This window comes from Lontra canadensis, unplaced genomic scaffold (genome assembly GCF_010015895.1).
Source record: "Lontra canadensis isolate GAN:19392208 unplaced genomic scaffold, GSC_riverotter_1.0 scaffold35, whole genome shotgun sequence".
In the NCBI taxonomy this organism is placed as follows: Eukaryota; Metazoa; Chordata; class Mammalia; order Carnivora; family Mustelidae; genus Lontra; species Lontra canadensis.
Genome location: NW_022631029.1, coordinates 10,004,753 through 10,029,570, shown reverse-complemented (window position 1 = coordinate 10,029,570; position 24,818 = coordinate 10,004,753). Strand labels below are relative to the sequence as shown.

The window sequence follows — 24,818 nt, the reverse complement described above, 5'->3', positions numbered from 1 at the left end:
GAGGGGGAGGTAGATCTGTTCCCCAAAGGGTACGGTGGGGGAGGGAGAGGGCTTGGGGACCGTACAACTCCCCCCATTCTCTAGCCGAGTACACAACTGCGCCGCGGCCCTTGCGACCCTAGCCCCAAAAAGGCATTCTGGGGGTAGCTTTGGGAGAATGGCGGGGCGGGGTGCAAGGGATCACACCGCTCTCAGGCCCCTCCTCCAGCCGGTCCGGTAACCTGTCCCGGGCGGACAAGGGCCGGGCTTCGCGGAAGCCGTGGGTGGCTGAGGGGCGCGGGTCTTTTTGGGGGAGAGCCCCGCGCGGGGATGGATGGCGCAGAAGCGAGCAGAGCCGGGAACCCGGCCGGGCGGAGGGCCGAAGTCGGGGTTCCGAGGGATCCGAGCCGGAGCCGGGCAGCTCGGGGCCTGGCGGCGGGCCCCAGACCGAGACGGGGGCGCGTGGGGTCGGCGGAGGCTCCCGGAGGGCGGCTCTGTCAGGCGGAGAGCGCAGGGGCTCCCGGCCGGGCGCGGCGCCGGGGGACCGAGGCTGGGCGGGCGCTGGCGGCGGGACCCCCCTGTCCCGCCTCCCGTCCCGCCCCCAGCTCCCGGCGCCCGGACGAGCTGCCGGGGGAGGGTCGCCCCAGCCCTCCGGAAGCGGCCGCCGCTCCGGGCGCACCGCGGCGCGCGGGGCGGGGCGGGCGGCTGCGGCACTGGGGCGGCTGGGGCGGGCCCGCCGCGCTGTAATCGGATCCGGGGAGGGGGCGGGGAGGGGCCGGGCCGGGCGGGCCGGGGGGTGGTGGGGGGGGCGCGGAGCCGGGCTCCGGGCCGGCCGGGCTCCGCGCCTGTCAAACCCCTCATTGTTCGCAGCTGATGTCACTCGCAGTTGTGAGCGGCCGCCTCTCCCGGGGACAATGTGGGACTGAGCGGCCCAGCCGCCGCGCCGCCGCTGCCGCCGCCGCCGCCGCCGCAGGACAGCCCCAGCGAGGTAGGGCGCGGGCCGGGCGGGGCACCGCGGGCCGCGAAGTTTGGGGGTTCGGCCGGGGGGGGGGCGGGGAGCCCGCGCCGGAGTCTACAGGCCGGGGTCCCGGTTTGGGATACTGGGAGACTGAGAGGAACACGCTTCCCTGTCCCACACGGGCCCAGGCCTGCACAGGTGGGGGGCGCTGCTCTGCCCGAGGAGCCCCCAGCACCAGGGAGTGCCTTCCTGGACCCGAGACCCCAGATTTGAGGCCCACATCCCACCTGCTCTTTCTGTTCTTTGGACCTGCTTTTCTCTCGACCTCCTGCCTTGTGTTCTGGTTCTGCTCCATCTCTATCCCCATCAGCCATTCCCCTGCAGTTCCTGGCTCAGCACACACCCCTTCCCATTCTCTGCAGTCCTTGGTTGGGGCGGGGGAGCAGGCAGACAAACCTCCAGACCAGGGGTGTGTGGAGATGACAGTTGGGGACTCAGAGTGGTCCCTTAGGCTTTGTGACTCTTCAGCCCCTCAGCTCTGACCTAGCTTCTAGCTGAAGTCCTGGGGGGCAGGGGGTGTCTCTGGATACTCACTTCAGCCTGGCCCTCATGCCTGCCTGGCCAGGAGAGGGAGGTGCCCACCTCCTCACTCCCCTATCCCAGGCCCGCCATCTTGAGACCTGTGGCACCCAGTGCTCCGCCCGGCTCCAGCACCCTGGGGAGTGGTCTTCAAGGGGATGCACCTAGGGCCAGCTGCATTCCCTCCTCCCAGAAAGTGGGCTCTTGGTCCCCTCCAAACCCACAATGCTTACCTTCATGCTGGACCAACAGGGCATGTGTCCCTAAGGGCCCTCCTTCTCCTACAAAGAGCCCTTAGACCCCAGGGACTCTCCAGGAGCTTAAATCTTAGCTCTAGCCTTCACTCTTTCCTGGGGTTACCCTCATTCCTTCAGGGCCAGCACCTGGGACCCTACTTTTCCCATCTGAAGGTCCCCTACTCCCTCTGAGCCCTGCAGCCCCGTCAACCTCCAAAGCACCCCCATCCCAGCCCCCACCCCCCAGCCTTCATCAGCATGCAGGCTCAGGCTGCCCAAACACAAGGGGATTGTTCTTCTTGCATGCTCAGGGTGGGGGGCTGGGAGCAGGCGGCCCACACACCCTGGCAGGCCCAGGCCACAGGGAGGCTGGCTTTGCCCCGCCCTGTGTCCCCAGACAGGCTCTGTCCACCCTCCCTGCTCCCATCCCTGCCCCCCTCCCCTCCAGCTTCCATCACCATTGCCCCATGGCATTGACCTCTTGAGAAAAGAGCTCTGAGCCACACAGGTGGACCCCTGTTCTCCCAGCTCCGCCAGTTGCCTTTCATGTAGCCTTATAAACAAGCACCTCCCTCTCTGGGCCTCCGGTTCTGACTTTGTGAAACCCGTGCCACTCCCCAGCTCTTCCTCCAGCCTCGCTTCCACATGGGGAAACCCATTCTGGGCCCCTAGGAGCCTCAAAGCACTGCACAAATCCCCTATCCCAGTGACATGACCGCGGAGCCCCTAGACCCAAAGAAACAGCAGGAGCAGGGGCTGGGGGTACTGAGGAATGGGAACTGGGAATTCTGTCCCAGCAGATCCTGGATCTCCCATGTGGCTGGTCCCCCATGCCCTGGATCTTCTCTCACCATCCTCTCTTCTTTCCTGGGACCCTCAGCCCCATTTCAGGTTCCTAACGCCTCCAGGCCCTTCTCTCTACACACGGAGCGTGGTTCTGGCTCCCGCCCTCCTGGAGGAACTCCTACCCTCCTGGATAATAGAAAGATAGGCTTGAAAAATGCCTGTTAGGGCTCCTTTGAGCTGAGCTGGGGCATAGAGGCCTGAGTGATTATATCTGACTTGGAAGGTTGGGAAGACTTCACAGAGGAGGTGGCATTTGAGAGGGATTTTGACAGAGGAGGATGGGCATTTCAAGCTGGGATGAGCTGGGGCAAAGGGCCAGAGGCCTGGAGGTACTAGACGTGTTTTGCAGCCTGGTGTGTAGGGGGGAAGGGGTAGAAATGAGACAAGAGAAACTGACAGGAGCCAGATCATGAGGGACCTTGAGTGCCTGTCTGTGGTGATCAAGCTTTATTCCTTGGGTACTGGGGAGCCAAAGATGGCTGTTAAGCCGCAGAATGATCTGTCTCCAGCATGGAAAATCGAAGCTAGAGGCCTTTTTCAAGTTGGGTGAGGCAGTGAGGGGATGGGTACCAGTCCGTGGGTGGGGACACAACCAAGAAGTTGTGTCCTTTCTCTTGGAGTGCAGTCTGGCCTGGGCCTGCCTCAGTTTCCCTTGGCTGTAAGGACTCTTGAGGGGTTGCTGAATGATGCTCTAAGGAGACTGTGGCATTTCTGGCACCAGCCAACTTGTCAGCGCTTCCCTTTGCTGCTTCGCACTGAGTCTGTAGGACAGCCTTGGGCCGGGAAACCAGAGGGTGGAACTCATGGACCCCACGCTGCTCCCCGAAGGCCTCTCCTCTCCGCCGACTCTCCCAAGAGGTGGCATGAATCCTGGGAGGCTATAAGGCTGAGAGGCTGGGTGCATGGGTCGGAGGATACTAGGGCACTTCTTGTGGAGGCCTGGGTAATCAGGAAGGGGGCGCACACCCAGAGAAGGGAGCAGGCAGCGGAGTTCAGGATCCTTCAGTGCTGATCTCCCCATGCCCAGTGTCCACCTCCTGCCACACCCTGCTTCGTCTGATGTCCTGAGCCATTCCTCAGCATCACTGGGTGTGGCCTGCATGGCTGCTTTTGGATTAGGAGTAGGAGGCTGCTAGGTTGGAGCCTGATGGTGCTAAGGGGGATGTCGGGGGATATGAGGTGGGGGATGAACTTGGAGACCATCCCCCGCCACCTTCTCCCTACCCCAGGTGGGTCTATAAGGCCTGGTTGGTCCAGAAGCTGGCTAGCAGAGCCAAGGGAATCCCCCAAGAGGCGGGCCAGTCCACTTGAGTTGCCTAGCCCCAGGAGCCCTCCCCTCCCCCGGATTGTTCTTGCTCCAGAACAAAGCCAGGGTGGACACTTGATCCCTGCATGTGGGGGGGAGCTGGCTAAGCCCCCGGCCCTTTGATTGGGCAGCTGTCATGAGAGAGAGAGACAGCTGGGGGGGAGGGGCAGGAAGGGGCAGCCGCCATCGCTTACACAGCTGTCACCCCCCTCCCCGCCCCCTCCAGCCTGAGTGGCAGGAAGCCAGGGACAGAAGGAGTGGGCACTGGGTCTGGGGAGGGGGCCTAGGGAGCAGGAGGGAACACCCGAGGTCAGAGGCAGAGGCCTGGTCTGAGCTTGGTGTGTTCTGCTAGGGAGCCCTGCTGACCAGAGGGGGCTGGGCACCCCCAGAGGTGAGCTGGAGGTCAGTGTGGCATGACGTGTGGCTGCCATGTGGGTGGCCCAGCGGGGACCCAGCGCCCACCAGCAGATGATTCCCTGAGAACTCTGGTGAGGGGAGGAGGGGAGCCAGCATGCCAAATAGGGCTGCTTGTTCTTAGGGTCCCTAGGAGAATAATTTGGGAGACCTGTGTCAGGAACTCCTGTTCTCTCCTAAAAACAGGAGAGATCTTGAGGGTCCTTCAGAACAGGAAGGACACAGAGGGACCAGCACCAGCACACACACCCTCTCCCCTCCAGTCCCACACATACACATAAATAGCACAGGCGGGTAAACTGAGGTCCAGGTCAGAGGAAGGCCTGGCCAAGGTCACCATGAAATTCGGGGCAGTGGGCTCTGCTGCAGACCCAGGTATCTTATTCAGGGCAGGAACTCTAGTTCTGGCCACATCCTAGCCCCTTTGCCCTTTTCTCCTTGAGGCTTACGACCCCAAAGGCGATGGGGAAATGGTATGGGGACAGTGTCAGATCTCCCACTGGTTACTACTCCAGAGGAGCTCGTGAGCCTCAGAATATTCTGGAGATTAAGACCATGGCTTTGGGCAAGTTGTCAGTCCTTTCCAAACATGACCCCCACGTACTAGGCAGGCAGGGGTCTTAGGAACTACTAAAGCCTGTTCCCCACCTTTGAAGAACCTCCCTCCAGGAAGAGGATTGACAGACCCAGATGGAACAGCCAGAAAGGGGAGATAGATGAGGCCTGTGGTAGAGAGCCCCATGCTAGCAGGTAGGACCATGCTGGTCCCACCATTGCCCACCTCTCTGTGACCTTGGGCAGGTTAGAGACCCTCATGTTGGCATCAGGTTCCCTTCTGTTTGGTGAATTCATCTGTTCAGCTAACCATTATGTTCGGAACACCTTCTCCCGTCTGGCTCTTGGCCTGAGCTCTGGGGACACAAGGAGAAGGTGGCGGCCTTGGCTGCTGCTCTAAGGGGCTCCCGGGCTTGGCTGTCCAGGGAGACAGAAACTAAGCACGTCATCACAAGTGCTTTGCTGGAGGAAGTGCGTGCAGCTGGGGGAATGTTTGCAAGGGCAGCCAGCATGAGGTTGGCCAGGATGCTCACAGAGCCCAGTCCCTGTATCCACTGTTGACCTCTGACCTCTGGAGAGCCTCTGGACAGTACTCAAGCAGAGGGAGGAGCAGGTGCTGGGGATACAAGTTACCTTAGGGCTTGAGGGAACAGCGTTGTCACCCAATGGTACAGATGAAGGAACAGGCTTCATGTTGGCTTCCTTGGGCTTCCTGAGAAAGCCAGGCTGGGAACACCCCCTTCCTACTCCATGCCCAAGCTCTGGCTAGCAAGGGGGTCCCAAAGAGGGGACTCGACAGTGCTCCACACCCTTGACCTTCATTTCAGGAGAGGGCAGGGGGCTGAAGAAGAAGGTGCCCAGAGGTCTCCAGAGTGCTCTAGGCAGGCACACGCATCCTTGGCTCCCATGCCCTCCTGGGCAGAAGGAATTTGCAGGATTAGGGCTTGGCCTTGGCTTAGTTTTGGCACCAGTTGGTCCCACTCCGTTTTCTTCCTTGGGTTCTGGTCCCCTCATTAGCTCCCATCAAAGCTGAGCCTTGGTGGGAGACAGTCACTGGAGGAGAGGGATTTCCAAGCAGGATTAAGGTTCAGGATTAAGTTGGGGCATGAAAAGGGGTCGGGTAGGGAGGGCTGGCGGCTGGGTTAATCCCAGAAGCTAATCTCTGTCTCCTCCTTCCTCTGTCAGTTAACAGCCTTGACATTTCCCAGCCCCCAAATCCCTTTCTTACCAATCACCCAGTCTCTAGGGGAAGCATTCTCTCCATTTCATAGGTGAGGAAATTGAGACCAGGAGCCAGTGGCCTTGTTTCTGGTACAGTGGAAAGTGTTCCAGGCTGGGAATGTGGCCACTTCTTACCTCTGCAGCCAGCAGGAGAGCAGCCCTGTGCAGACTGCTGGTCTCCTGACACCATGCCCCCTCGCCCCTACGTGCTGTATGAACCCTGCTCACAGCTGTCTGCAGGGATCTTCTGCTTTAGTGACCAGCCCCACAGACCTGGGGCTCCCCGCCCTTGTGCCCCCCTCCCTACAAGCCTTTGCCAGGCAATGGGAAGGCTGGGGCAAGAGGACACTTCTAGAACCTTGTTCTTTTCACTTCTACCCTCCTTTCAAGGCCTCCCCATGGCTCCCCATGGCTGCTCCAGCCTCCTGGCCAGCTGCAACCCCATGTTCTCGTGGGGAGGGGTGCTGGTGGGGGGAAGGCTGTGGTCCCTGGATGCAAGTGCTTCTTATTTGAATTAACTTTTCAAACTTAATCATGCTTTCAAGGCCCAGTTCCAGGGGCCTCCTCTTCTAAGAGGTCAGAGAGGAGTCCCCACCCCAGACTCCCATAGGTCTCCAGGTTAATTCTTTCTTCCAGTGTACATGGGGAAAGGGAAGGAGGGAAGGAGACCCATGGTGACTGGCTGCCTCCCACATACGTGTTCAGCTTGTTCTAATTCTCATGACTCTCTCGGGGTAGGACCTGGTAGTCTCTTCTTGTGGACAGGGCGGGGGAAGCGGAGCCTTGGGCGGGTAAAATGAGCTGTCCAGGGTCACACAGCAAGTGAGTGGCACACAAGGGTATCAATCAGGGTGACACTTGAAACCGGGGGTCTGCGCTGTCTCTCTTCTATGGGAATTTGGTCAGTCTGACACTGAGGTCCCCATGTAAAGGTAGGGGACCCAAAAGAGATGGGAGCTCCCCTCTAATCCCTCTTCCCTCTTCCACTGCCCCCCTCCTCCGCCAGAGCCGCCAGGCACCGTGGACGCACTCCTAGGCCGCTGTGGCCCCAGCCCCGCTTGACAGGATGAGCGGCTCAGATGCGGGGCTGGAGGAGGAGCCAGAGCTCAGCATCACCCTCACCCTGCGGATGCTGATGCACGGGAAGGTGAGTGGGGGCTGGGCCGGACAAGGCAGGGCAGGCCAGGAATGTGAGTTCCTGTGTCCTGTCTCGGCTAGATTCCCCATCCTGGTGGCCCGGGCTGGGCCTGGGGCACCACTCCCCCCTGACTATGCTCTTGTCTTGTTTGCAGGAGGTCGGCAGCATAATCGGGAAGGTAGGTGCCCAGTTCTTTTCTGTGCGGACCTCCACCTGAGGCCCCAGTGACCGCTGGGGCTAAGAGCCATTCCGTATTTTTTCTCCCACAGAAAGGAGAGACTGTAAAGCGAATCCGGGAGCAGGTGAGGCTGGAGTTTGGGAGAGCTGCCCAGGGCATCTAGTTTGGAGGGGAGGGGAGATACCTGCCCCACCTTTTTCCCTGCCCTCCACCATTTGGGATGACCAATGAGTGCCCTTGGAAAGTAGCTGTTTCCAGTGGTGGGCTGGGGCCTGGTGGGGTGGCAGGCAGACAGGTTCCCCGCAAGGAAGTGGAGAAGGAGCCCCACCGCCTGGCGTTGTGTGTCCCCGCAGAGCAGTGCCCGGATCACCATCTCTGAGGGCTCCTGCCCCGAGCGCATCACCACCATCACAGGGTCTACAGCGGCTGTCTTCCATGCAGTCTCCATGATCGCCTTCAAGCTGGATGAGGTCTGTGGCTGGCTGGGCTGGGAGGCTGGGAGTGGTTCCCTGGGCCAGGGCTCCACACAGGGGCTGCAGGTGGCAGGGAAGGCCAAACCCAGGGTGGGCTAGGTTTCTTCATTAGGGTAGGATCTGGGGAGGGCTTCTCCCCTTCACACCCAAGCAGGCAGGTTCTCCCATGGGAGGGGGAGCAGCAGGGGCATGGAGAGCCAAACCACAATCTTCCTGCCCAGGACCTTTGTGCCGCTCCTGCAAATGGTGGGAATGTCTCCAGGCCTCCAGTGACCCTGCGCCTCGTCATTCCTGCAAGCCAGTGTGGCTCACTGATTGGCAAGGCTGGCACCAAGATCAAGGAGATCCGAGAAGTGAGGAGAAGGGGGATACCACCCTCAGGGAGTCCTACCCTTCCCCGGACTTACAGCTTCCTGTCCCCTGGGGAGCTCAAAGCCTGGGCAGCCCTGGCCTGGATTATGAGGGTAGCCAGAAGTGGTCCCTGTTCTCTGCTTGCAGACCACGGGGGCCCAGGTACAGGTGGCAGGAGACCTGCTCCCCAACTCTACAGAGCGTGCTGTCACCGTGTCTGGGGTGCCTGATGCCATCATCCTGTGTGTGCGCCAGATCTGCGCTGTTATCCTGGAGGTGCTTCCTTGGTGCAGGGAGAGGGGACGGGGATGGGCCTGCCATCCTGCCTTGTCAGGCTCCCTAACCCTATACCTGTGGCACCAGCTGGAGGCCAGGCTGGGCTTCAGAGATGGACTGGGAGCTCCAGAATGTTGGGATGCATTTACCTGGGGGTCATAGTGAGGGCCTTGGGAACATAGGGTCCTTGGGGAGGTCAGAGGGGCGAGGGAGGGGCCTGATAGGGCCTTCCCCTTTTGTGCCTTCCAGTCCCCACCCAAAGGAGCTACTATCCCATATCATCCGAGCCTGTCCTTAGGTACCGTCCTTCTCTCTGCCAACCAGGTGAGGTGGGACAGTAGGATGGGTAGGAAGCATTCCTGGAGAAGGAGGTTGAGGTGGGGGAGGGATGGAAGAAGGACTTGGGGGCTGGCAGCGGGGGAGGAGTGATTGGCCAAATTGCTCTGACTTGTCACAGTCACCCTCTTTCCCCCACTTTGTCCTCACAGGGCTTTTCCGTCCAGGGTCAGTATGGGGCTGTGACCCCCGCTGAGGTGAGTAACCATAGCCCCAGGGACCTCTTCCAAAACCAAGCTTCCTCTGACTCCTGACCCTCTTCTTTGGCACAGGTCACCAAGCTCCAGCAGCTTTCAGGCCACGCAGTCCCCTTTGCCTCCCCCAGCATGGTGCCAGGTGAGCGGCCCTGCAGAAGGAGGCAGGGTCAACCCCACTGGGAGTGTATGTGGGGAGGCAGGAAAGGCCCAGCGCCATGTCCAATCCCTCTTCTCCTCCCTCCTAGGACTGGATCCCGGCACACAGACCAGCTCACAGGAGTTCTTGGTTCCCAATGACGTGAGCAGAGGATGGGGTGGTTTGTGGGGGTGGTTCCTGGGGTCTAGGCCTGGCCCAGGGTTGAATTCCACTCTCCCCGCAGCTGATTGGCTGCGTGATCGGGCGCCAGGGCAGCAAGATCAGTGAGATCCGACAGATGTCAGGGGCACATATCAAGATCGGGAACCAAGCGGAAGGTGCTGGCGAGAGGCACGTGACCATCACTGGTTCCCCTGTCTCCATCGCCCTGGCCCAGTACCTCATCACTGCCTGGTGAGTGTGGGGTGGGGGTGGTCCAGGTCACAGGGCTCAAGTGCCTGTAAAAGGCACGATTGGGGTGGGCAGAGCTGATCTCCCTTCTCTGTCTCTGTCTGGGTACATCCTCTGTCTCCCCGAACCCTCGCCTTACCGACTCCATGTGGCCACGTCTTCTCTTCCACATCTGTCCCTTGTGTCCTCTTTTCCCTTGTGTCCTCTTTCCCCCGGGTTTCAAACTCCCCTATCTCCCCTCACTGAGTACCATACCTGCTTATCATTACTCTTCTGCCATTCCTATCCTCCCCTCAATATCCCCTCACCATGTCATTATTCTTGATTCCTCTTTGCCTCTTATCTAATCTCCCCCATATTTACCCTTACTGCCCCTCTCTTACCTCCACTGTTCCCTTCATCTCCCCCCATATCCCTCTTTCCAGTCTAGAAACGGCCAAGTCTACCTCTGGGGGGACGCCCGGCTCAGCCCCCACAGACCTGCCTGCCCCCTTCTCGCCGCCCCTGACGGCCCTGCCCACAGCTCCCCCAGGCCTGCTGGGCACACCCTATGCCATCTCCCTCTCCAACTTCATCGGCCTCAAGCCTGTGCCCTTCTTGGCTCTGCCACCTGCCTCCCCAGGGCCGCCGCCGGGCTTGGCGGCCTACACTGCCAAGATGGCAGCAGCCAATGGGAGCAAGAAAGCTGAGCGGCAGAAATTCTCCCCCTACTGAGGCCGACTGAGGCACAGGCGCAGGGGCAGGCAGGACCACCGGTAGGGGGCTGCCTCTGCACCCTCCCTGCCCAAGGAGACTCCACCCTGGGGTCCCAAATGCCACTAATGCCCAGACGCATGGATGCACCCCTCCACTCAGCCCGGGTCTGTGGGAGTTCCTCCTCTTGGAGTGGGAGCAGTTTCTGGCCCAGGGTCCGGGAGCCGCAGCCGCCCCAGGGTATGGGGCTCCACCCCCTGTAGCTCTATGCTTGGATGCAGGGAGCATCCTTAGTGTCCCCACTTCAGAGGGTCACTCATGCACTCCCCATCCCTTAGGGCTTCCCAGCCTACTGGCCCCCCTGTGGGGATCAGGGAGGAGGGCCGGGGGTGGGGGTGGCTGGGGGCCACGCTTCTCTCCCCACCTCCCTGCAGATTCCTGCTGCTTCCACTGATACCCTTTTGACTGGAATGGACTGGCTGGGCTTGGCAGAGGGCGACCCAAAGAGGGGACCCTGCCGGGCAGCTGGGGGAGTGGCATGGAGGCAGGGGCCGAATTCTCAGCAGCAGACACTCTGTACAGTTTTTTCAATCCCTGTTTTTGAATAAATATTCTCAGAGACCAGGAAGCTGTGAAACATTGTGGGTGTTGGCAAAACCTCCAGAGAATGGGTGTGGCCGAGTCCCCGGAGGACCCCATCTGTGAATTCGCCATTGGGTCTTGGCCCCTTCCACATGCCAGTTCTGGGGCTTCCGCGTCCTGTTGTCCAGCCTCCTGCCTCTGGCACCGCACTGATCCAGTTGCCTTCTGGGCATTTCAGAGGCTGGCAGAGGTGTTCCAGTATCTTTGTCCCACCTCTTCCTGGTGCAGATGTCGGGGAAGTCCTTCTGAGTGTCTCTCCACTGGTTCCTCCTGCTGTGGCTGTTACCTAGATCTTGCCCTGCTTGGTCCATCCCTTTGGCTGTAAGCCCTTAGGGTCCTCTTCTCGGTTCAGCTCACCTCCTCTCTCCTTCCTTGGGCTGGGGACTATCCATGAGTGTCCAAACCACCTAAGCTGAAGGAGCCCTTAGAGACAGTCCAGGATACAGATGGGAATGCGGGTCTGGCTAAGGGTAGGTCTGTATATAAGACTCTGTAGAGTAGGGATCCAGAACCCAGGATTCCTATCTCCCAGAAGCCTCTTGGTAGGCTGCAGGCCCCCTTTCCCAGGTTCCAGAGCCAGGAATCCAGGCAGGACACCTGCCCGGAACTGTGTAGGAGGTTGGATGGGCTCCTGATACCACTATCCTTTCTCCAGCCTCAGCTCAGCATGGGAGACCGATCTCCTCTTGGGTGGCCCCTGGCATGCTCAGGCTCTCCCCCCTCTTGGCAAATCTGGGGCTTGTTCTGGTGCTCCGGAAGGGCCCCGGGCAGGGCTCTGTGACCAGCCCGGGAGGCGCTGCAGAAGCGCCCGCAGGTGCCAGGTCCTCGGAGTGCAGGCCCTCGGGGGCCCAGGCAGTGCCCGACGGGCGAGGCGACCTAGTGCCCTGCGCACGGGGCGCTGCAGCAGGCCATACAGGAAGGGGTGAGCCGCGAAGGCCGAGTAGGCCACCCAGGTGACGGGCGCCTCGGCCACTGCAGCCTGCGCGGCGGGCGCCAGGCACGCACAGCCGTAAGGCAGCCAGCAGGCTGCAAACTGGCCCACGGCCAGCGCCGGGGCCAGGGCGGCTTTGCCCCCAGGCAGGCGAGGCCGGAGCGGCGGCAGGATGGAGAGGCGGCTATCCAGAGAGTCGGATCGCGGCCGGGAGAAGCGCGCGGGTCGCGGGGGCCGCAGGGCCGCGCGGCGCGCCACGAGGAAGATGCCACTGTAGGCGCCGAGCAGCAGGAGGGCGGGCAGCGCGAAGGCCAGCAGCGCCCAGAGCGGCCTGAAGGGCGCGAGGCCGCCCGCTAGGACAGAGCAGCGCGCGGGGGCCGGGGGCGGCGCGGGCGGCGGCCCGAGCAGGGAGAGCGCGCCCAGCAGCCCCGCGGCGGCCCACACAGCGGTGAGCACCAGGCCGGGCGGAGGCCGCGCGCCGGGCCGCAGCGGGTGCACTATGAGGCGGTAGCGCGCCAGGCCCAGCGCCGCCACCCCGAGCGTGCAGGCGGGCAGCAGCGCCGCCGAGAGGAAGCGCGCCGCGCGGCACGGTGCGGGGCCCAGGCGCACGCGGCCCAGCCCGGGCGGCGGCGCGGCCAGCAGGCCCAGCGGCATGATGGAGGCGGCCGCCAGCAGGTCCACGACGCACAGGTGCACCAGGTAGAGCGCGTCGCGCAGTCCCGGCGTGCGCAGCACCACGACCAGCAACGCGCCGTTGCCCAGCAGGGCTGCTGCCTCCACGACGGCCGCCAGGATCAACCCCACTGAGCCTGCGACTTCTGAGGTGTTCAGCCCTGTGGTGTTTGCCATTCGAGCGCTCAGGCTTCACCCGGTGCTGGGCTGCAGAGAGAGAAACGGAGCATCCGCCCTCCCCCCTTCCCATCACCTGTCCCTTGCTTCTCTGGCCCTTCGCCTCGGAGGCAGCCGCCGCGCTGGCTCCGTTGCCCAGGCTGCCATCCTCTCACAGGGGCTTGGCTGGCCCCATGGAGAGGTGCAAGGCTGGGACTTCAGCTCTCTCCTCTGTCCCGGCAACTCAGCTTCTGCTGGAGATGGTACTGGCTGACACTCTGCTGTTGCCCTTTAGAGACACACAGAGCTGGCAAGGGAGGGGCAGGGCCTGGCACCAGCCCCCTGGGTCCTAGCAGCTGCCAGCTGCTGGTGGGAGGCTGTGCTGTGGAAGTGCTTCGGGTGCCTCTGGAGGGGGCCCCAGAGCAGGCACAGGCTGGAGTCTAGTCTGAGGACATCAGAATGTGGGCTTTAGAGTCTGCCCCACCCTGCTCTGTCTTTCCCTGGGGTGGGAAGTAGCCCTCCACATGCTCTCCCCTCTCATCTCCATCAGTGGGAGTAATCAGATTATTCAGCCTTTGTCCTGAGGGGAAACTGAGGTACCAGCGAGACAAGTGCTGAAGCAGGGAGGGCTCCAGGAGGGCTAGTTGTCTCAGAGAGGAAACTAGGTAAGGTGAGGGGAAAAAAAATCATAGGCCTTGGTGCATAGTAGGCTCCCAACCCGGATTAGCTTGCCACAGAATAGGTGCTTCATGATACCGTGTAGAGTTAATGAAAGTAGGCTTTGGGGAAACAGCTGTTTTCTATTTTGTTAAAGATTTTATTGATTTATTTGCGAGAGAGCTAGAACACAAGTGGGGGGCGGGGGCAGTGAGGGGCAGAGGCAGAGGGAGAAGCAGATTCCCCGCTGAGCAGCGAGCCTGTCGTGGGGTTCCATCCCAGGACCCCGGGATCATGGCCAGGGTCCTGGGATAGACAGACGTTTAACTGACTGAACCACCCAGGCAGCCCACAGTTTTTGTTTTAATTGATGTATGGTTGACATACAATATTACAGATAACTTTGGGTGTACAACATAGTGATTCGACAATTCTATACATTACAAAATGCCCACCATGCTACGTGTAGTTAACCATCTCAAACTGCTGTTTTTTTTTTTTAATGTCTTGCTGAGTACTTTTTATCTATCTATCTACCTATCTATCTATCTAAAGTGGGCTCTATAACCAACATGGGGCTTGAACCCATAATCCCGAGGACAAGAATCACATGCTCTACCTACTGAACCAGTCAGGTGCCCCTTGACTGCTGTGTTTTGTTTGGTATTCCTTTTGCTGTTAGCAAACCAGTCCCCTTCTGCTAGGAGCACCCTGAGTTTTCTTTAGGAAACCACCCACCCCAACGCTCAGAGCTTATGATTTGGGTGGGCAAGATCCCTACCCTCCGTTCTCCTGATAAGGCACAGAAGCCAGTCCTGGGCAGTCCGTGTACGACATCCTACACAGCCAATGTGTTGGCTCAGGGAAAGCCATGTGACTCCAATGGGGCATATGCTCGGTGAAGTCACCCAGTCTCTTGTCAACACCCCACCTATACCCTGATGGCTTGGCTTGTATCTGAAGCTCCTTTCTCTCCCCAGGCCTTCCATCGTCTCCCTTAGTACTTTGACTATTGGGCCCCGTAAATGTCCCATGTCCAAAACAGAACCATGACTCTTGAGCCCTCCCCAACATGCTCCTGGCGGTCTCCCCCAGCTCAGCAAACTCCATCTCAGAAGTTTTCACGGATGCCTCCCTTCCCCCAGGCCCCACACCCAATCCATCAGTATCTGTGAATCCGGTCACGTCGCTCTACCACGATTCCCATGGTCCCAGCCACCAGCACCTCACACTGACCCACTTCAGCATCCTCCCAACTGGTCTCCTGGCCTCTGCTTCTGCACCTTGTTCTGATCATTTGCCTGTTTGTCCCCAGACCCTTCCCCAGTCTTCCCCAGTGCTCCGCCTTCCAGGGAACTGTACTTCCCAGGTTCCTTTGCCATTGGTTTTTGGGCATATTCAGCCAATAGAAGTTACCAGCGGAAGACTGGAAGGTGGAAGGAGGGAGGAAGCCAAGGTATTCTCCCTCTCATGCTCAGCCTGGGGCTCTGGGTCTACCTCTGCGGAGGACAGCCTCTCTTTCCTTCAGGCAGCCCCCTCTGTGGCTAGGGGTCTGCAGGGAGACCCAGGCCTCTGCACAGTGGAATACCATTGCCTTCCGTTATCCTTCCAGCCCAAGGGTGGTAGCAGCTAATCTTTGCTAATCTTTGGCTCATCCCACCATCCCCTTTGATAGCTCAGTTTCTCTCCTCGATCAGATTCCCCTTGTCTGGAATCCCGAGGGTGATTTCAGCTTTGCTGTCCAGATTTTAAAAAATATATATATTTTATTTAAATTCAGTTAATTAACATATGGTGTGTTATTAACTTCAGAGGTAGAGTTCAACGATTCATCATTTGCATGTAACACCCAGTGCTCATTACATCACGTGCCCTCCTCCATGCCCATCAACCAGCTACCCCATCCCCCACCCACCTCCCCACTGACTGGATCTTGACTGACACACCCTCCAGTCCACTCTCCACAGAGTAGCTAAAGTGGTTCCCTCTAAAAACAAATCCGATCATGTCATGACCCTGCTGTCATCTTTCTAAGAACTTCCCGTCATCAGATTAGACTCTCAGCTCCTCGGTGCTCAGGTGGCCTTCTTTCCACCCCTCTGACCTCACAGTCCTTGCTGACCATACTTCCAAGCCATAGCAGTCATCTTGCTGGTTCTCCAGTAGATCAAACTGGTTTCCCCTTCAGGATCTTCCCATGTGTGCTGTTTCCTCTGTCAGAACACGCTTCCCTCAGATCTGTCCGGGACTTGTTGGTCCCTCACCTAATTCAGGGTGCTGCTTGAGAGAGGAGGCCATTGGGGACCATCTTTCCTAAAATGCCCCCACCTTCCCATCACTAATTCTTTACCTTGCTTTCTTTTTCTTCGGGGCACTTTCCCCACTCAGTGAATTTCTGCTCTCTGCACATGCTTGTTTAGAGCCTGCTGTCCCTGCCTGTAGGTGCCCGAGAGCCGGGATTTTGTCTTTGGGCCCCTAGAACCCACCCTGGGCACACTATCAGCATTGTACAGAGCTAGATGGTAGCCACCAGGGCATGGGCCTCCAGATTTGACTCATTTCCTGCTGGAATTTGAAGGGCCTGGTCCAATTCTCCATTATTCAGATGAGAAGGCTGGTGCCCAGAGAGGTAAGGAATGTGTCCCAGATCACACAGCTGAGTTGTACCTGGAACCCAGGTCACTTGCTTCCTGGGCTCTGTCTACACAGGCACCATTTCTGTGCTTGGCCACAACTTAAACGTGGGCTTTCGTCTCTAGGAGGTGAAGCTGGATTTTTGAGGTCTTAGTTCAGAATAAGGGGAAATCCAATGCCTTCCCATTTTCCTCTTCTCTCTGCCCAGCTGGGCTTGCAGGCCTGGGACAGTGCCTGAGCACCCGGGGCCTGGGGAGGGCTCAGCAGGACCAAGTGGGAATAGCAAATGAGAAGAATGGACTGGGGGAAGGCGATAGGGAGGGATGGAGACTATGGTGGGGTGGAGAGTTCACGCTCCCTTTGAAGTATTCCAACTAAGTTAAAAACGGGGGGATAATAGGACACTTTGTAGCTTTTGTTTTTTGGCTTTTTGCTTTTGTTTTGTTTTGGTGTTTTGTTGTTGTCATCATCGTTGTTGTTTTGTTCTAATTTGCACAAAGAAATGTGGGAAGGATTAAAAAAAAAAAAAAGAAATGTGGGAAGGATAAACCGGAAACTGCAGCAGGTGGGTGGAAATGGAGTGAAAGGCTAGAGAAGGACACTCTTGTGAGCACACGTTTCTGTCCGAAAGATTAGACTTTCTGGAACTATGTCAATGTTCTATGTATTGAAAAAAACCCATCAAATAAGACAAGGAAAACCCCCTAAGAGTTAATTATAAACAGAAACAAATGAACCTCCCTATACTTCAAGTGTAGAACAACCATACTGAAGAGAAATAAATGGCCCATCCAAGTAACATTTGAACTTGTGCCCAAACTGCGCCGTTGACCATTGACCTTCAGCTTAAAAGATAAGTCTTAAGAAAGATTCAGTACATCATGAGCTCAGCTTATAAACTTCGGTTTTCACAATGGTATGGATGTAGCAATTCTGAAACTCCTTTGTGTGTGGGATTAAGCAGTAAGTAAATATAATTAAGGTTGATGGAAACCAAGGTTGTTCCTGTGACAGAAAGGAGGCATTTTAAGTATACATTTGGGGGAGAATGGAAGAACTCTGTGTTGCACTGGAATTGGAGAAATAGACATGGATAGATGTGTTCCCTTATTTACATATACGTATTTCCTAGCTCTCTTTGCTACAAGGCCTTGAAAGCAATGACACCGCAGTACCAAGGAACGTACCTACTGCCCAAATCTTGGATGTTAAATACCATTTCCTGCTCTAGGGAACCAGGGCTCCTTGGAGAAATGGCTGATTTCAGGTTTGCACGAGATGAGCCTGGAACATTTTGTGATGCCAGAAAGGAAGGAAGTGCTCAAAAAATGATGTAGATCTGAGAGCGCGAAAAACCTTCTGCTGGCAAAATCTGGGACATTTTGAAGATCAGAATAATTACAGTAATGGATTATAACCCATTGCATAAGAATCCACAAGTCCATACGGGTAATGAAGAAAGGGGATAGTGATTAATGAATATAAAAGAGATGAGGGAGTTAGGTAACTACTGTTTGCAACCATCTTAGCAAAAATTGATTTAAGTCGTCTATTTCAGTTAAAAATCATCGATGGATATTAAAGCCAATGGGTGAAAATCCAGGAAGGACGGGGCGCTTACATCTCAAAATATTTTCCCGCAGTTTACAGATTCATTGCAAACAGGAAAAACGGTTGACTTTCAGGTGGAGACAGCTGGTGGATGCCACGAGAGATCGAAATTAACACCACCGAGAATGGGACTTGTCCCCGTGGGTATAATGCCCCAAAGACACATCACGTAGGTCACATTCCTGCCCAAAAAGCAATGCGCGAAACTGACCATGACCAAACACCAGACAAACCCAAATCTTGAGATATTCTGTACAACTAGTCTGTCCCCTCTCGTATCAAGAACCTCAAAGTTATGAAGGGAAAAGGGCCGAGAATGGTTTTAGACTGAAGGAGACACAAGAGGCATGACAACTAAGTGCAGTGTGTGATCCCAGATGGGACCCGGACCTGCTCTCTAGCACCCGTACCCCCATTTGGGGATAGGGTTACCTGGGAGAGGGTGGCTGGTGTGCCTGTCATGATTGTAGAGTGGTACCCCTTGGCTATATGCCAAACTTGTTAATAACAGTTGCATATAAGATACATGTGGGTGTTCGGTGCCAAGACCTGAAGAATGTTTGATTTGCCAGGGTGTGTCTGGGCTAAAAGGCGGCATCACCAGGTGGGTCCCCAAATATCCAATAGTTCTGAACTGGTCAGCATCCCCTTTGAAGGTTCAATGATCAGGAGGCCATGTGTTGCAGACATGGACGTAGATGGATGTGTGTGTGTGTGTGCGTGTGTGTGTGTGTGTGTGTTTGTCCATGTCCCACATCACCCTTGTGATTGCTCGCTCCCTAGAGTGGGGCTGGGGCTGCTGTGTGTTGTGGTGGGTCCCCAGTGAGAGAAGGAAGCCCATGTCTAGTGCAGCTGTGGCACAGACAAGCGGAGGTCAGGGAGTGAGTGGATATAATATTTAATAAACTTGCTATATATGCTTGAAGTTCAGCCTCCTCTGGTGCTCGCACCTCTCAGACAGACAATCTGGGTCAAGGTGGACAGCCCAGGTGGATGTGGGATTCCACCCACTGTCAGCCTGTGCTCCTCTACCTTGAACGGGTGGCTGTATCTGTGCCCCAGTAATAACGGCAGTCCATCACGCCCATGACCTTAGGAGGCGAGAATCTGGGGCCATGGCAATGCCAGGGCTAGCAAGGACTGGGGAAGGGATCATTGTCTGGGACACAAGAGGGAGATCTGGAGGCACCAAGGATGGGCAGGAAGGTTAAGGCTGATGGTTTAGCTGCCAGCAGACCCCAGGGACAGGACTAGGCAGAGAGCTCAGAGGCGAACCTCCAGCAGGTAGCGCAGGTGACACTGGCTGTCCTGGTAGATGAGATACTCGCTCTGGGAGAATTGGGAGCTGCTGAACTCTGCACAGAGCACAGGCCGGCCCTGGGGCACCACTACTCGCTGACCATCCAGCTCCAGCTCGGTGTCCTGCGTTGGATCTGCAAGGCACAGCAAGGGCCATGGGTGACTCAAGGGTCCCTAATCCTTGGCTTTACCAGTAAGTTGTGCCCCTTATGCTGTCCACTTCTGCCACGGGGAATACCTGCTCATTCCCACCTTGCAACCTCCAGACCACCACATAGGCTGGGCCTTCTGCCTGGAATATCTGCCCCATTTCTCTGCCAGGGAAATGTCTACTTACCTTTTAATGCTCAGTGATTAACACCTTTTCTTTGAAGCCCTCCTGGATGCCCAGGAGTGATATGTTGAAGCATCAAATGTTTGTCCAGCCATAAAGTAAATGGCTAGTAAGGAAGCCTGCTTCTTTCTCCCCCTCTCCACAGCCCCCTCCCTGCCCACCTCCTTCCTGAAGGCGTCCTAGTCCCCTAGCTCAGCCCCAGGCCTTTATCCTCAGGCCCGTCCAGGTTTTTGGGACTCACCAGGCTCTGTGTGGCCTCGGGCAATGACACTGTCGAAGCCAGGGGGTGGCTGCTTCAAGCTGGGGTCATCGATGGTGATGTGGTACTCTCTGCCCAGTGCCACCTCCCCCAGGAACATGTAGCCAAGTTGGTGGGCTCCGCAGGACATGCCAGTAACTGGGGGACCCAGGGAAGCTCAGCATGGGGAGCTTGGCCCTCCTACCTGCCTCCCTGGCCCCCGCTTTGCTGAGTTATTATTTCCTCTGGCTTTGTTGACCCAGTCCAGAAAGTGTCCACTCTTCCTGCAGCCTTAAAAACGCCCCTTGTTCTGGCTGCAGCCCCTGCCCCCCACTCCAAAGTCAACAGTGGCTCCCAGTGACCAAATCCAAGGGAGATGCCTTTTCTCTCTGCCATGTTCTGCTGATTTTTCCAGTGGCATCTTCCACCCCCTACCCTGGGACCCCTCTTGCACTGGCTCTCCCAAGACCACCCTCTACTCCTTCTTAGGTAGACTCCTCTTCCCTCCTGGTGGACCCCTTGGCCTTAGGCAACCTTGGATACCCTAGAACATCAGTCCTGCCCACCCTTGCTCCCGTACACCCCAGGCAATATCTCAGATCTTTATCATCAGGCTGTGCGCAGAGGTCCTGACCTGCTGCAGCACCCCCAGGCTTTGTGTCACCTCCTAGCTCCTTGACCTCCAAGCCTCCTCTTTCACCACCCCTCCTCACCCCCACCTGTGGCTGGCATGCTCATCCTGGCATCTCACCTGTCTCTGTGCAGCTGCACTTCCTCTGAGTCCCCCGCCCCGCCCCGCCCCCAGCCCCCAGGATGCCCCGCTGAGCACTCCGGTCAAGCCACTCAAAGATTCCTCTCCTGGATCCACTGTGAGTTGCGTAAGTGCTAGTCCTCCCTCGTGTTCCATGCTGGCTGGGGTCTTAGCCCTGTGGGATAACCTCACCGTAGCCGGCGGACTTGCTGTTCTCGGAGGCAAAATAGATGCCCTTGCCAACACGGCCGCCAGAATGAGGCATGATACGGAGCCCACTGGTGAGGATGGCGGCCACCACGGCCACGTTGGTGCCATGCCATAGTAGCTTCCGGTTGCCCAGCTTGGAATGGGCCCGGAACCTGTCTCCCTGGGTGGGTGGGGAACAGGGAGGGTCACGCTATCTAAGCTCAGGTGCTTCTCCCTGAACTGCTGTGTGTGTGACTGAGGCCCAGGGCCCCTCCTGCCAATCACACACACTCACACACGCGTGCACAAGAAGACCTGGGCCTGGAGGAAGCTGAGGAGTTGCCAGCCCGACATGCTGATGGGCATATAAGCCAAGGTCATCTCCATAAGGGGCAGGTAGTGAGGAAAATGTGTTGGCGGGGACTCTCCCTCACCTCCCCTTCTCGGTTCACTTTCCAAACGTGTTGAAGAGCCGGGCACCTGTAGCTGTTGCCAGTCTGCTCTAGGTAGGTACGGATCACCTGCAGGAAAAGCAGAAGCTGGCTGCCAAGGGAGGGAGATGTGTGGACAGACCCCTACTGCCACCTCTGGTCCCAGAGCTCTCCTCAGGCCCTGCGGGCATAGGGAGAGAAGGCCAAGGGCAGGCAGTTCCCCTGCATACTGGGAGGGCGGATGGGCAGAGGGACAGTGACTCTGGGGGAAGGGCCCACCTTGTACTCGGGTGCCTCTGGGTCCAGCAGCTCGAGCTGGCACTTTAGGAGGTGATAGTCTCTGTCCAGTGGGTGTGGGACCTCCTCCACCTTCTCCTCCTCGGGGGTTGCCTGCAGGGTCTGGGCCAGCTCGATGTCTGCCAGCACCTAGAGTGATGAGCCCAGGAAGCTTGTGGGTCCATGTGACTGCCAGCATCCTCCCTCCCACATGACTGGGATGGTGGCCACCCCACCTGTCTGTCCGCCTGTGCACCCCACCCCATCCATCAGTCTGGCCTTCCCCTCCCTTGTCCTTCTGGCTACCCATTCCATCCACCTCCCTGGGCCTTCTTGACCATCTGTCCCCTCCATCTCCTTTGCCCCGTCTGTCTGTCTGCCCCACTGCTTGCCCCACCCCCCAAGCCTCACCAGCAGCATGTCCTTTTTGGCCTGCAGGAGCTCAGGGGAGTTGATGGGTGGGGGCCGGTTGCGGCCGAAGTTGTGGGGGATGACAGTGTAGAAGTGGGAGGACAGCTCCTCCAGGCTGAGGCCACCATCCGCCGGGGCTTGCAGTGCAGCCTCCAGGGCCTCCAAAGCCTCGAAGCCCCGTGCGATCTGCTGCTTGCTCAGCTTCCCTAGGGGCATCTTCTTCACATCTGGGCATGGGGTGGGCAGAGAGCGGGGGGACACTCAACCCTGCAGCCCTGCTCCCCCACCGCCGCCCTGCCTGGCCCCAACTGCCTGAGTTTAATTATGTCCCCTCAGATCGGGTCCCCCAGGGCCCCCGCCACCCTGCCTGGCCCCTCTTCCCTCACCCAGGTTCATGAGGGTCATGGCATTCTTGAACATGTCCTTGCTGAAGATGTTGGTGATGAGCTTCTGTGTGGCTGCGTCCAGGGAGCAGGGCTGCACACGTTGCACCATGCTCCTCACTGGGCCTCCGTCCACCTAGGGGGAGAGGTCACGGATGGTGGGAGCTGCTGGGCATAGCCAGAGCAGAGCCTGGCATGAGAGAAAGATCGGTCAGATTGAGGCCAGAGAGTGGAGGTCTGTGCCTAAGGTCACACAACTGGATAGTGGTAGAAGCTAACTGGCTGGGTCTCTCCTTCCAGTCCCCACCCTTGTCCCAGGCCCTGCCACCCTCCTGGCCATGTCACCTTCACCACGGCTTCCTGGGCCTCATTGTCTCCCTGCACTTCGATGAGCGTGTACTTGCCCGGGTGGGCCACAAAGTGGTCCCGCTCCGCCCAGCTGTTCTTGGTCTTGTCGCGAAATTTCTTCTCAAAGTCCTTCTTTGCATCCTCCAGTAACTTGAAGTAGCTGAGCTTTGACTGGCCCACCTCTCCCTGCAACCAACAACCTTCAGGGGTGTGCCTGCCACTGGCTGGCTATGAGCACTGGCGGGCCTCTGCTCGGCAGGGCCCCGTGCCAAGAGCCTCCGGGGCAGTCACAGGTGGAAAGGGTGTAGAGTCAGCAGCCAAATAAGCTGTGGAGACACTGGGGAGCAGGGCGCATGTGTCGAGCAGGGAGAGGTGGGGAGAAGGAGAGTACAGGGGAGGAAGGTGGCGGCACTTACCACACGGCCCCAGCGGTTCCAGCAGGCGAAGCGGTCACCCTCTTCCAGCAGCTGGATGATGTAGAACTTGTTGTTGTTGCTTCCAATGTTGGTCTGGTTGAGGGTGCAGGCATAGTCTTCATGCACCTAGGGCCAGAGGGGCGTGGGGAGGGCAGGCCCGCTTGGGCTGCCCTTGGGTGGGACAGGGTACCTGCCTGCACAGACAGGGATCTGATGCTGACAGGAGTCAGGTGGCACTGAGGGCATCAGAGAAGTCTCTGTCAGGGAAGGCTTGAGGGTGTCATGGTTCTGCCCTGGGGGACCCGATCTGAGGGGACATGATTAAACTCAGGCAGTTGGGGGGAGTTCTAGAAGGACGTGGGTGTGCCCTATATTAGGGAATCAGAAGGAGACATTTGTTCTGCCCTGGGGGTCTCACAGGAATACAACCCTGCCATGCAAGAGATCTTAGGGGGACATGGTCCTGTGGGGCTGCTTTAGGGAATATAGGTGAGTCCTGGGAAGACTGAGGGGGTCAAAGTCCTGCCTTAAGTGTGGCAGGGGAGGCCGGAGAAGCTCAGGAGCTTGCCCTGGAGTCTGAAGAGCAGAAATGACCTGCCTAGATATGATAGGACATAGCTCTACCTGACCTTTGGGGTCTTGGGGGGACATAGCTTACTTGGGACCCTGAGCTACCTGGCCAGATCCAAGCCCCAGTGAGGAGGGGAGCAGGTCTGAGTGTATTTGAACCTAGGAAGGAGTAGGTGCCAACTCTGGATGGAGACTACAGCTTACCTGGGTTCCAGGGCTGTGGCTGAGTGGGCATGCTGGGTCCACTCGAACTGTGTGCTTCTCTGTGGGTGCAGCTCTGAGAGCCTCCGCAGTGGAGCGGAAGTTGTCCTCCTCCTCTGCCCCCTGCCGCCCCTGCTTTTTGTCAGGGCCCTCATGTGGCACCTGGGACTTGCGCTTTGGAGCCATGGCTCTTCTGGGGCACAGAGGGGACCCTCAGGCTTCATGGCCTCTGCATCCCACCTGACTGGCGTAACACCAACTTGCCCCTGTCTGGGTTTGCCCTTTGGTGACAGCCCCCTCCCACTGCCTCCCATTTCCCCATTCCCTGACCCAGACCAAAACCAAAACCAGCTCTCTGCATCAGTTCCCTTTCCCTTTCCCAATTCACATGACCCAGGCCAGGAGCCCCGTCCAGTCTGCCCTCGGGGCAAGGAAGAACGGTTCCCTACCCTCTCTAGCAATCCAGTGTTCTGAAGAGGGAGGGAAAAGTGAAAAGAGAACCTCTTCCTGCTTCTGGGCTCCTCCTCCCTCTGGTTACTGCCTGCTCCTCCCTGTCTCAGCTGACTCAGATGGACCTGGCATGGTTACTGGGCTGAGTCATCCCAACTATGGAGGAGAGTGGACAGCCGCTCCCAAGAGCCACACTCCTGGGGCAGATCTGTCCCTCTAGAACTTGGTACCCAGTGGCCCAGAAACCCTTCCCAAGGGGTCCAAAAGTTCTGGGGTGCCAGTCAGGGTCTGAGATCAGTGGCCTTGAACTGCCCTAGGGCAAGCACCAGTCACACCTGGTCCTGCCCTGCCCTGCCCTGCAGAGGGCTGTAGGTAGGATCACAGAGCACTCACCTAAGAGAAGCAGGGACCTGGGAGAGATGGCAGCCACAGGTCTAGTATCAGGACCCCCACAGCAGTTGCAGTTCTAGGGCCTTCTCCAGCAACCCTCTGTAAACTTAGGCATGACTTGGAGAGTGATTTCCCTACAAATGCCAGATATAGAAGCAGGGGCAGCGCGGGGTTGGGGGTGTGGTTTTCCAGCTATCTGGCCACCAGTCAAGTGAGTCAGAGGCTGGGCAGGCGGAGGCCAACAGCCTGTCCCATGCACCGGTGGACACTTGATCAGAATACAGCCAGAGCAGCCCAGGGGACTGACGCGTCCTTAGCGCCGCTTGTCTGGCCTGAGGTACGCAATACGTGTCCGCCGGTTGCCCGGTGACCTTGAGCCCAGCTGCAGACACTGCCTCCCGTTCTCCGGGCAGCCTAGATTCCTCCCGGCTATCTCGTGCCAGAATGGTTCATCCTGGCTCCAGCCCCGATGGGGAGGAGTCACCCTCCGAGACAAGGAAGCCTGCATCTCTGACGCCTCCCAGCGTCCAAAGACCGCAAACACA

The 24,818-nt window shown here is 58.1% G+C and overlaps 4 protein-coding genes across 11 annotated transcripts; 1 reads left to right on the top strand and 3 right to left on the bottom strand.

Annotated features, from left to right (window-relative positions):
* Positions 1-118: 118 nt before the first annotated feature.
* LOC116874073 (translation initiation factor IF-2-like) lies at positions 119-1,755 on the bottom strand. The gene is made up of 3 exons (XM_032868497.1): positions 1,750-1,755; positions 860-1,106; positions 119-720 (listed from the first exon to the last, which is right to left on the bottom strand). The coding sequence occupies exons 1-3, from the start codon at positions 1,753-1,755 to the stop codon at positions 119-121; spliced, it is 855 nt and encodes a 284-aa protein (XP_032724388.1).
* Positions 775-10,911, top strand: PCBP4 (poly(rC) binding protein 4). Of its 5 annotated transcripts, none has more exons than XM_032868201.1 (13): positions 775-967; positions 7,101-7,241; positions 7,387-7,410; positions 7,502-7,534; positions 7,764-7,880; positions 8,105-8,236; positions 8,382-8,510; positions 8,760-8,834; positions 8,999-9,043; positions 9,119-9,182; positions 9,289-9,341; positions 9,424-9,593; positions 10,213-10,911. In XM_032868201.1, exons 2-13 carry the CDS (start codon positions 7,161-7,163, stop codon positions 10,277-10,279), a joined length of 990 nt encoding a protein of 329 aa, XP_032724092.1. In that variant the 5' UTR covers positions 775-967; positions 7,101-7,160; the 3' UTR covers positions 10,280-10,911. The 5 variants fall into 5 exon arrangements, with proteins under 5 accessions (XP_032724092.1, XP_032724094.1, XP_032724095.1 ...); XM_032868203.1 differs by lacking the exon at positions 10,213-10,911 and adding an exon at positions 9,888-10,009; XM_032868204.1 differs by having other exon boundaries at positions 776-967; positions 10,718-10,911.
* Positions 10,912-11,631: 720 nt separating this feature from the next.
* On the bottom strand, positions 11,632-12,934 carry GPR62 (G protein-coupled receptor 62). The gene has a single exon (XM_032868205.1). It carries the CDS (start codon positions 12,703-12,705, stop codon positions 11,632-11,634), a length of 1,074 nt encoding a protein of 357 aa, XP_032724096.1. The 5' UTR covers positions 12,706-12,934.
* Positions 12,935-18,467: 5,533 nt separating this feature from the next.
* On the bottom strand, positions 18,468-24,666 carry PARP3 (poly(ADP-ribose) polymerase family member 3). 4 transcript variants are annotated; one of them, XM_032868199.1, is made up of 11 exons: positions 24,277-24,666; positions 23,437-23,623; positions 22,663-22,788; positions 22,244-22,432; positions 21,902-22,034; positions 21,516-21,742; positions 21,108-21,254; positions 20,832-20,918; positions 20,401-20,578; positions 19,461-19,616; positions 18,468-19,019 (listed from the first exon to the last, which is right to left on the bottom strand). In XM_032868199.1, exons 2-11 carry the CDS (start codon positions 23,617-23,619, stop codon positions 18,850-18,852), a joined length of 1,596 nt encoding a protein of 531 aa, XP_032724090.1. In that variant the 5' UTR covers positions 23,620-23,623; positions 24,277-24,666; the 3' UTR covers positions 18,468-18,849. The 4 variants fall into 4 exon arrangements, with proteins under 4 accessions (XP_032724090.1, XP_032724086.1, XP_032724088.1 ...); XM_032868195.1 differs by having other exon boundaries at positions 23,437-23,626; positions 24,277-24,664; XM_032868197.1 differs by lacking the exon at positions 24,277-24,666 and adding an exon at positions 23,886-24,245 and having other exon boundaries at positions 23,437-23,627.
* Positions 24,667-24,818: the final 152 nt, after the last annotated feature.